We start from the raw sequence: 12,156 nt of genomic DNA on the forward strand, positions 1-12,156 counted from the left end.
GGAGGCTCATAAGCAGAATGTAGCCTCCAAGGAATTATTATGGCCCCCAGGCGTCCTATGGGATGCATAGCCTGTGATGTATGACATCACACTGATACGTTCTGGCACACTAACTTTGTATTTCAGCCACTTGGCCCACTACATGGCAAATGTTGGACAGTATTTTAGTACTCCTTAAAAACTTACTGGTTTACTGCATATCTGCTCGCCATTATTGCCATTCCCCTGGGGCAGCCAGCAATCTAAACTCCCTTTATGTCTGCTTGATAAAGGTGGTGGCATGTAATAACATTCATAACCAAGTGTCCAGTTTCTGAACAAAGCACAGTAAGAAGCATAAGAACAATTATCCAAATTATGCTTATGGGCTTTTCCTTTTGTATACAAAAGATGTATATATGACAGAGCCAAAATAGATTCTTTGTAACCAGCTTTGAAGAAAGAATTGAAATGCTCTGAAAGCTTGGTGTGATGATCATCCTAGCTTGCCAATAAACGTATCATCTTTATACCACTTTTGTTATGCTTCATAGTTCTTCAAGTTCTACCCTATAACTTGAACAAATGTTGAAAACCATTTCCCTTAAAGGAGAAAGAAAGGTAAAAACTAAGTAAGCTTTATCAGAAAGGTCTATGTAAATACAGCCATAGGCACTCACAGAAACACTGCACTGTTCTGTCAAAAGATTTGTTGTGTCTGTTTTCCTGTGCCAGCTCTCTCCTCTTTCCCCTCTCCTGCTCTACCCACCCTCAAGAATGCTAAGAACTCACTCCCCCCCTTAGGAATGTGGATCTGAGCCAATCAGCAGGAAGCTGACTCATAGGGGCACATTTACTAACCCACGAACGGGTCGAAATGAGTCCGATTGCGTTTTTTTCGTAATGATCGGTATTTTGCAATTTTTTCGTATTTTTTACGCAACTTTCGTAATGGCTACAAAAAACTCGCGTTTTTACGCAAAAATCGTATTGGTAACGAAAAATTCGTAAAGACGCCGAAAAAATCGCAAAAAATACGAAAAAGTCGCAAAATGTTCGTTTTCAAGTCGGAACTTTTCCAATTCGGGTCGGATTCGTGGGTTAGTAAATCAGCCCCATACAGAGCTCAGCATTTTTTTTCCTGTTTGGCTTCTGATCATCTGAACAGGTGAAATATGGGGAGACTTAAGGGCACTATTGAGACAACTGAAGGTATGCCTGCAGCTTGAGATTAACTCTTTATGAGCCTTTCCTTCTCTTCTTCTTTCTCCATAATACTACAAATGAATGTGGTATTTACACCATTATTTTAAAACATCTATGTACAAACCAGAAAAATAGACAGTATGCAAAATCTTATGTAGCCACCAATTGATCTCAAAGCATTATATCTGAACATATAGTACTAGGGGGTATTGTCACAAAACTCTAGATACAAAACAGGATAGTTCCCAGATTCTAGGTAAATCAGATAAGTGGAAAGAAAGGACACAGAAAGGGATAGACATGAAAGGATAATATATATAGGGATGGGAGCGTGGGAGTGAACAAACCTTGTAAGACACTCATTCAATATTTTAGGTGCTTTTTTTTTTTTTAACTTGGATTAAAGGGGATGTAAACCCCTGCTGCACTGCTCAATCAAGCTTTATTTAGTATTAGCTTGACTATGAGAATAATGTAACATATTATGGAGGTTGAGGCATGCTGGAAGCTGTAGTCCAGCATCATGAAGGTTGTATTCTTAAACGAGTGTTATACAGTAAAGCTTTTCCAAACTTTTCCCCAACTCTCCAAAGCCAGTGACAGCTTTAAAATGCAAAAAATCCTTCAATGATAATTCCAGCTGATCTGTGTAAACCTGTCTTCCTGTTTTGTTCCTGCAATTTGAGTTGGCATTAAGCAGTTTCCCAGCACTGCACAAGCCCTTTATACACGTTATATATAGTGTTATATAAAGGAAAAAAATGCATAATTATCTCTATACGTAAGATAACAGGAAGATACCTGACAGTGTTGGAAATTAGTTCTCTCATTGATCAATTATTTTACATTTATAATGAATTCTTTGATCAGTAGAATTCTTATTGATTTTTTTTAGTATCTATAATTACATTGTTCAGCTACTTCTATAGCAAAACTAGGGGGCACAAAGGACAGTGTTATGGTAGGGTTTACAACCAATTTATGGGTTTGCTGCTCCTACGCTTTATATTTTATGTGCAGTGTGGTGCTCTTGCCATAGTTACACACGCACAAATCCATTCCAGGAGAGTTCCTTCCAGTTCATGTGGTGTTTGTAACTAAGCAGTCACACAAGTCCCAATAATAATGAAATAAAACACAAAAACAGCTAATTTGCAGATAATCTATACTATATTTTGCACTGAGTGCTAAATACCGCTGGGAAAGCAGTAAGAACCCATGGAACGAGTTACTCACCCGCGATAGATCAGCAGATCTATCGTGGACAAGTAACCCGCTTTGTGGGTTATTACCCTAAGCAGCGGTTCTCAACCCTTTCACAGGGGTCGCCTAAGACCATCGGAAAACTTTTTCTATTTTTTACTATTTCTGATGGTCTTAGGAATAATTTTATGTTTGGGGGGTCACCCCAACATGAGGAACTGTATTAAAGGGTCGCGGCATTAGGAAGGTTGAGAACCAGTTTGTTCTTACACCTCTCTATGTAAATAATTTGTGTATGTAACCACAAAAATGATTACCTCAATTAAAAAACGAAAAAAAATAAGTAAGCATTTATGCCTTGATAAAAGCTGTTGCTAATCAGTGTTTGGATTCCTTCTGTTTCACTTTTTTACTATTGTTTTTTGTTGCTATTGGGACAGATGTTTAACCCTGTAAGTGCCACAGAACAGAATCTATGCTCTGTGGATAAAGTACTGTAGAGTATCTGGACCACTAACCAAATCAATACAGAAGACAGCTTCCTCTTCATTTCCTGAACCTTTCTCCTCCTCCAGATGGATCTGCCTGCCTGCTACTTCAGGTTAGTGTAATGCACACACACACACTTATTACACTAATACACAATCACACACATACATTTTTGGGGGATTGGGGGCTTTTACACATTTACAGCAATCACACATACTTGCACAAAACGCACCATTTGCCAAGTGTGCACATGCATATACACACTTACATGTAGGGGCACATTCATCAAAGTACGATCCAAATACAAAAAAAATTGTATTTTTCTAAGTTTTAGAACTGTGTGGTTTTTTTTTTTGCGTTTTTTTTTAGTTAATTTGCACAACTTTTTCGTACTTTGTGACAATTTGCGCAACAATTTGTGCGACAAAATCGGATTTGTTTCAATGAGTGCGAAAGTTTCAGATTCATTCAAGCTTCGGTGACTTTCCTTGGGCCAGGTTGGAGCTGCAGAGTGCCATTCAGTCCTAAGGGAGGCTTCCAAAATCATACACTGAAGGTTCAAAGTCAGAAAGGTTTTCCAGCCGTTTAACGTTCATTTGGATCGCAAATGATTGTTTCAAAAAAGAAAAAAAAAAACCCACAATGGGCCAGATTCACTAAGGTACGAAATCCAAATCACGAAATCTGATAATTTCTGATGATCGCAAATGTCACGAAAATTCTTTCTGTTTGAATACGAAAACTTCGTACTTACAATCCGAAATGTTCGTATTCAAACGGAAAGAATTTTCCTGACATTTGCGATCATCTGAAATTATGAGATTTCGTGATTTGGATTCGTACCCTAGTGAATCTGGCCCATTGTGGGTTTTTTTTTTTAAATCACATCATGGGTTTGTTAGACTAAAAAAATAGTTTTGTTGCGATTGCAAATAGCGTATTTGCTAACCACACTATGAATACCTTTTGTATATTGTCCGTAAAACTTATTTTTCTAACCTAAAATATTCAAACTGTGATTCTGATTTAGTGGTTTTATTGGTTTCTAGTGATTTTATTGCACTTTGCATTATTGTTTGTTACTTGTTTGTGCCCATGGAAATTGTCTGCTATATATCCATTTCGGACGCCAAACAGATTGGCAAACCTATGAATATTGGGCATCAAACTGTTCAGTAGACCCCTGGCGTTCATATTTTAGAATGTTTGATGTTTGTACATTACAATATGGGGGGTATATAATGGGGTAATATGCAAGCTTTGTAACTTTTTTTTTTAGAAATTCCTAAAAACTGCTACATTTAGCATAGCTTTCCTGTTTGGTAGTTTGAAGTAGAAAGAAGTAATTACCAAATGGTTTCATCAGAATGTGTACTTAAAAAAAAAAAAAAAAAAATAATAATAATATTATATATATATATATATATATAGTTTTCTAGGGACTCTGTGCTGTTAGAGGGTCTTATTGCACACAATACACATACCTGGTGCTTATATTGCAGCATCCAGAGGGTCAGTCGTGAAAATTCATATGCACTATTTTCATTTGGGTGCTTAATCTATGCACACTGGGTAGTGCTGGGCGGTATACCGGTATAAACCGAACACCGTTTTTTTTTTTTTTTTTTTAAATGATATAAATTTTTAACATACCGGCATACCGGTGTGCGCGCCAATTTTTCTTAGTATTTCCGGGTTGCGCGCGTGACGTCAGTGCGCGCGTGACGTCAGCGCGCACGCGGCGTCGCTAGGACGCATCGCTGGAGGAACCACAAGTTGGGTAAGTTCTGCTGAAATTCTGGTTGGGGGATTGTGGTTGGGGGGTTGTGGTTGTGGGGCGTGCCCTGGCCACCAATATTTATTATTTATTTTTTATTTATATACCGTCAAATACCGTGATACCGATATAATTTTGAAAAATACCGTGATATAAATTTTTAGTCATACCGCCCAGCTCTAACACTGGGCATCAAACTGTTCTTTTTATGTTTTATGCTGGAGTGTTACAAAATGTGTGGCATATAATGGGGCAATTGCAATTTTTAGAAATGACATAAAAATCAATGTATTTAGCCTAGTTTTGCTGTTTAGGGCTTTGCCATACCAAGACATATTTACCCACTTTAGATTTGGCAAAATGTATATTTTCTGAAAATATGATGTTTTCTGGGGTCAACTTGTCACTTTTACCACACATTTATTAAGTGGTTTATTTTTTGGGAGTAGAAATATATGCCCTGAAATATGTATGCACTCACTTTATTTTGGAGTCTCTAAATGACAGATACTTTGGTAATCCTAATGCACAATGGACATCAAACTGTTCAGCGGACCCTTGGCTTTTATATCTAGGATGTTTTTTCTTGGTACTTTGGTGGCCATACACGCCACCTCATTTCGTACGATATTCGGTGCGTGTATGGTATGTCGGCGAGTCGACCGACATCGCAGGAAGCTGCTGATATCGGCCGACTCGCCGATCGGACCAGTTTGAAAATTTTGATCGGGTGCCATAGAAGGCGCCTGACCAAAATCTCCCTTCAGCGCTGAATCGGCAGAAGGAGGTAGAAATCCTATTATTTCTACCTCCTTACCTGCCGATTCAGCCCTGAATGGTGTGTGGCGGATCTGACGATGTTTCAGGCCAGCTTAATGCTATGTGGGAGATAAGATGCTTGGAAGTGGAAACTTTGAGGCGATTTTAGAATTCCATAAATTTTTATAGAAACTGCTAAGTTCTGAAAACCATTGCTGTTTGTTACTTAGGAGTAGAAAAACATTTTGGATTCAGCAGAATGTGTAATTTTCAAAAAATTTTGGTATCCTTGGTTAAACCTAATGTTCCAGGATTTAAGTTATAACACATGTGTTCTAATTTAAGAGCAGTCCAAATGTAACATTTACATTTCTGTATCCACAGGTGCATTAGGATCTTAACTGGTTTCATTATATATTTAATTTGCTGCAGGACTGTAATAGGATGCAAATCAAACCAACGGACTCTTACCTGATACACGTGCCATCCTTGTTGAAAAGTAGCACTGCTCCAAATCCTCAAAATGGGCTGTAAGACGTTTTCTTCGTGATGCCAGAGTGCTGTTGTACCATGGTTGCTTTTTTGTCTGTAAAGATAAACAGAATCTATTAAAAAGTGCAACTTTAAAAGTCAACAACAAGATTTGATATTGTAAAGAAAATTTATCTTTCAGATTGCTTCCCTTCTCCATGTTTACTAGTAGTTAGAGGCAGCTGCTGATACTATAGTACTGAGTGCAAAAGTCTAAGTCCACCATTTAAAACTACTTAATCATTTTAAATATAGTATTTGTATGAATGATGATTTATCCCGTTGAGATGTTTTTGTACAAACTTTAATAACATTTTACTGCAGCCTGTATTTCAATAAACTGTAAGGGCAGTGGAGCACACAGGGCTGTTGATTGGTTTTTTGCCACCTGCATATTCTAGGCCTCTGCGCTCCATCTACGGACAGGAAAATAGTTAGCCTGTGAGCTCACACAAAGTAGATTTTGGAGCAAAAATACATCTTTCCCGCTGAACCTTACTTCCTGTGTTAGAGAAAAAGGTAGAGAAAAGCCAATGAACAGCCCTTTGTCCCACTAGCCTAAGGGAGAGATTTATTAAGATTCGAACGCTACAAGCTTCATTTTCGCTGTTTTTTTCACGCTTGCGTGACTTTTTCCGTACACTTGTGCGAAAAATTCGGAAAGGTTCTGCCGCTGTTTACAATTGGTCGGTACAAAAATTTTGTGACTTTCGGATCGCCAATATGATATTATCGTAACTAATACGATTTTTTCATAAGCATTTTCTTGATATTTGCGATCTTCAGAAATTATTGTATCCAATCCGAATTTTTCCCATTCGGGATTCAAACTCGTATTTTAATGAATCGGCCGCTAAGTGTCGCTGTGACAACTGCTACACAAATATTTAATATATTGAAAAACATATTCCAGCATTTTGTAACAATGTCATAGAAGCTTGCCAACAGTAAAAAAAGCAAAGCACACTGTTCTAAGTTAAAAAAAAAAACAAAAAAAAAAACAACCCCGCGCCAAGCTGCAACTAAAATGAAAGTTTCAAAGGTAGTAATAAAATGCATGCTGAAGAGATTGTCATAAAGAATGTAACCTTCAGAAAAAAACAAAAATCAGGCAAACATCTACAGTTAGGAGACAACTTTTTTCTAATTTTGGTTCTGTATGTTACCACAATGAATTTTAAATGAAACAACTCAGATGCAGTTGAAGTGCAGGCTTTCAGCTTTAATTCAATGTGGTAAACAAAACGATTGCATAACGATTTGCACACACAAAACCTAGGAGGAGGAAAAACACAGAATTATTACCTGGGAACTACCACTGAACCCTGGGGATTGGCTGTATTCTGTTGAGTCAATTAGGCTACTAGGAGAAAATATATAGAAAAAACAAGATTTATTATTTGGATACGAAAATGCAGATAAATATAAATACATTGAATAGCAAAAAAACCCCGAAAACATTGTAATCCTTTAATATAATCCCTCTTTTCTTTTCATATGCTCTACATTTTCTCCTGCTTCTTTCATTTGTTCTGCTGAAGAATACTGTCTTTGATGGTTTCCATGTTTTGTCTATCAGCCCTCTTCTAAACTTTCCTAGTCTACTCAGGTTCATTTTGATATTTCCCTTCCCATCTTTTATCAACTTCTTTTCCAAATATTCTGCTGTCCCCTTCAGCTTAAGTGCTCTTCCTCCTTAATTTTCACATTCTTTTTTTTCTGTCCCTTTCACAACCAATTCTTTCCTACCCATATCGTTATAACTTTTCTTTTTTTTTTTTTTTTATCAGTTTGAGTCCCTACTCTTTCTTCCCTACTAGATCTACATTATTTTAATGCTTTTCTCTCAAGTACTTTTCTCTCAGTAACTCTTTGAAGTGTAAATACAATTGTATTACTAAGATCATCTTATATGTAAATGTTAATGTTTTAATTACAAAAAAGTACTGTGATTACGGTTTCACCAACTATACTTTTGTTTTGATTATTCTTTACTAATTTAGGCAAACCTGTGGGAAGGAGAAGGAGCTTCACATTGAGGCACAGTGCTATCTTCACTGCCAGGGGAATATAAGCCACTCATTTCCTGTAAAAGCAAACAAGGTGATTTTACTAACTTAGTGTGATATAGACACATATCTATATTTTCAGTTTTATATATTGTATAATATATATATTGTATATTTTCAGTTTTTTACATTTTTTAATTTTTTTATCTTCATTTTCTCTCTCTGATGTAAAATGCTATCAGGGATACAAAGAATATGCACATTTTGGATTTGGCCAACACTAGCTGCTTCTCAAAGGCCAGATACCACAGCAAAATATAAAGGCTCTGATTTGGTTTAGCTGAAAAAAAAAAAAAAAAAACTGACAAAATCTGAAACACGCAAACTGCTTGTGAATTTGGTATACAGTCATACTCCTAAGTGGCATTACCATATATAATAGGCCATAATTGCATTTATAGGCCCCTTTAATGCAGAAAGGAATGTCCCCATAATCAAGTCTGTGTTTGCCACTTTTGTTTTTTTGTCAGCACCCCCTCGCTGCTTGCCTCTCCCCCCCCCAGCACCTGCTTGCCGGCTGTCTGTTCTTCTTCTGTGCCGCTGCATACATACATGCATACACTTGGCTGCATACACGCCATGGCAACCGGATGCTAGGGGGGGTGCGCATGTGTCGCCTACAGTCCCAAGTCACCAAGTCTGGGCAGGAGCGAGGCATTATGGGAATCTTCTCTACCCAGCTCAGCTTTTTTTCTAACTGTTTGGTTTCAGATCTTCTGAATGGGAGAAATATGGGGAGACTTAAGGGCACTATTGAGACAACTGAAGGTATGCCTGCATTCTGAGATTAACTCTTTACTAGCCTTTCCTTCTCCTTTAAGACACAAGGATCACAAACAGACTGCAGATGTCATTAATGACCCCAAACCTAGGTGTGCATGTGCAAAGGTCATCATTATAAGAAAAAAGGCATACACCAAGTTCACAATAGGCGAAAGTAATTTCCTCCTGCTTGGCGACTCAAATATAGCTGCAGGGGAAGGTTTTGAGTATAGATCTACTATAATTTGTGACCAAATCATTCATCATCATTCCTGCTAAGGTTTTCATTGTACCTGTGTTTCAAAAGCAAAATGGTTTCTCCTTAATTAAATTTAAGAACATTTTTTTTCCTTGTCCACTAAAAAATGTAAAATGAGGGTTCTACTGTATGTATCATTACTTGGGATTGTTGATTACTCAGGAAGACATGGTTTTTATTTATATAACTTATTCTATTTAGGCCATCTCCTGTTATGCAAATGTAAGCCTTATAGCCCTAATAGTGCTTAAATGGTAGACCCCCCCCCCCCCCCGCCATGGCTACATAATAGCAAATTAATAATAGCTACATTATACACCACAAATTATAATTTTCTCAGTTCTATTTATTTTTTACCCTTTTCTAAAATTTAAAGAATAAGTTTCTTTTAAGTTACATATATTAAGTTTCAAGTTACGTATATAAGGAAGACATACTAATACTAAATTAAGTCAGTAACCTTTTTTTCAAACCTGAAAGGTGGAAAAAAATAACTCAAAATAGCAATTAAGAAAATCAGAATATTTTAGGTGCACTATTTAAAAATTACAATGTTAATGAATGGCTTTGGAAAAAAGCAGAACTAAAAGCTTGTAAAATTGTAGAATAATAAATCAAATTGATAATAACTCCCACCCATACATTTGTATTTTGTGAGAGCTAGGTTGCCAACCTTGGAAAACACAGCGGATAGTGGTATCTGTGCAATGGCAGAAGCTTCCTCTTTTCTTCCCTATTTCTTAACTTGAGGAAATAAGTTTCCTCATCTCACTGAAGAGATGCAAATATACTGGCTAGGTATGGCCACACAGCTAACTCATTAAAAATAAATCTATATAAATTACATTATGGTTGCATGACCACACCTAACACATTTGCAGCGCCTCAATCTTTTTGCGTGACATGAGGAAACTGTTTTCTTACTGCACAAACACAGTATAAAAGCTTCTGCCTTTGTTCATATGCCATTTTATTACAGTAACACTTTGTTCTTTTTCAAAGGTCACTGACCTAGCGACCTTGCTCTCACCGAAGGCAAAAACTTAGGTGAGATTTATTATAAAAGCATAGCAATAAATTGTAAAAAACCTATTAAAAATTTTTTTTCATTAAAGCACAACACAAAACATTGCAAAAAGTTGAACCACCCTTTATTAGTCAAAACAGTTGAAAGGAGATGGAAAGGTAAAAACTAAGAAAGCTTAAAATCAGAAAGGTGTATGTAAATACATAAGCACTCACAGAAAAGCTGCACTGAGTCCCCTATCAAAAGAAACAAAGAATTTCTTGTCTCCTTTTCTGTAAACATGTTCTTGGATATCTCCCCTCTCCTGATCCCCCCCCATAAGAATTAATAAAACTCCCCCCTTAAGAATGTGTAATCAGAGCTAGCAACTGCTAGAGCTGCAAACAGGAAGCTACTTAAAATGGCAGCTGCTGTCTTAAACAAACAGAAAAACTTTCTAGGATTCTTTACTTAGGTATGGCAATGCTTTCTACAAAAGAGAAAATCTTTTAGAGGTTAACTGAGACAATGCTTAAAGATAAACTTGAAGCATTATATCAAGAAATAAAAGACTAAAAGTAGTAATTAATCAAGGATCTCACCTCTACACGTTTTATGTCCTCTTCCAGTACACTTAGCTCCTTTTGGATCTGCTCCAGTTGCTGGAAAGCCAGAAAGACCGAAAGGAGGCATGAAACAAGCTGCTTAATATTGCCCCTTATTATCCATATAGTTACAAAAACAGGAAATTGTGTGTTATTGGCATATGCATGTGCCCATCATTTCACAGGTATGGCTTTCAAGCATCACAGTCACTGAAGTGTTGCAGCTCTGCAATTAAAGGGGACCTGGCTGTCACCCTAAGAATTAATTCCATTTTTTTCTCTTTTGTGTTTGTCAAGCAAAATACACTTTACTTACACTACATAAATATTATAAATCTTGTTTACTTCAGTCTTGGAATAACACAATCCCAGCAAGCAGACAGGCACCATGTTGTGGACACTGTCCTTAAGGCAAACTTTGCAGCAAGTAAAAACATTGTTTATGTGGCAGAATAGGGGGCCTGACACTCATTCCCATGCACTGGCTACACAATTAGATTGTGAAGAGGGAGGGGGGAAGTGAGTGCTAAATGAAAAGTTAAAGTAATTGTCTGTCCTGCCTCTATGCCTAAGGCAGGGGTCACCAACCTTTCTTACTCATGAGCCACAGTCAAATGTAAAGAGACTTGGAGAGCAACACAAACATCATAAAAGTTCATGGAGGTGCCAAATAAGGGCTAAGATTGGCTATTAGGCAGACTCTATGCACACTATCAGCTTACAGGGGTTTATTTGGTAGTAAATCTTGTTTTTATTTAACCAAACTTGCCACCAAGTCAGGAATTCAAAAATAACTAGTGACAGCAAGATCCAAGGGGTTGGTGAGCAACATGTTGCCCCCGAGCCACTGGTTGAGGATCACTGGCCTAAGGCATAGAGGCAGGAAAGGCAATATATGATTGACAGCTGGGGTTTTTAAATGCCTTTATAATGGGTATGGATGTGTTAAGAAAACAACAAATTGGGGTTTAATTTAAAAAAAAAAAAAAACTTATTTTACAGCTTTTAATGTCTTGTGACAGGTCCCCTTGGAGAATATTATAATGTATTTTTTCAGCTGTGACAAGGCACTAGCACTATTTAGTATGTGACATCTTCTTGGTGCAGAAAAGAAAACAACCAGTTAAAGTCTTAATATTGCAATATTCTCCATCACTGCGTTTTCTGTAACTGCTGATGACTGAGAAGACCTAATTTGTTTCTCTTCTTTCAGAGGATCCATTATTTTATATAATATTGGAAAAAAAATTACACATGACATTATTATTATTATTTAACCTTATGGGTTAAATATGCACCCAAAGAAATGCAGGACATATTCCTTTCAGTAATATATTAAGCATCCAGCCAGCCAAAAATGAAAACCCAAACAGACACAAGAGTATTTTCTAAAGCTGGAATAAGATATAAAATAAAACCTAGGAGGCTCTGTTTAAACACTTTGGTCATCAGCATAATGTTTATCTTGAAGAGCAGGGGGAATTTCTTCAAACATGAGTAAGCCAACATAA

The 12,156-nt window shown here is 36.9% G+C and overlaps 1 protein-coding gene across 2 annotated transcripts in view; it reads right to left on the minus strand.

Annotated features, from left to right (window-relative positions):
* cop1 (COP1, E3 ubiquitin ligase) overlaps positions 1–12,156 on the minus strand; it is a 91,303-nt gene that overhangs the window by 48,308 nt on the left and 30,839 nt on the right. Inside the window, exons 7-10 of one of the 2 annotated variants that reach the window (XM_012961071.3) lie at positions 10,643–10,702; positions 7,954–8,030; positions 7,250–7,304; positions 5,885–5,999 (exon numbers count right to left, since the gene is read on the minus strand). In XM_012961071.3, coding sequence (XP_012816525.1) covers positions 5,885–5,999; positions 7,250–7,304; positions 7,954–8,030; positions 10,643–10,702 — 307 coding nt within the window. 2 annotated transcript variants of the gene reach the window in all.

The sequence above is a fragment of the Xenopus tropicalis genome, chromosome 4 (assembly GCF_000004195.4).
Source record: "Xenopus tropicalis strain Nigerian chromosome 4, UCB_Xtro_10.0, whole genome shotgun sequence".
Classification (NCBI taxonomy): domain Eukaryota; kingdom Metazoa; phylum Chordata; class Amphibia; order Anura; family Pipidae; genus Xenopus; species Xenopus tropicalis.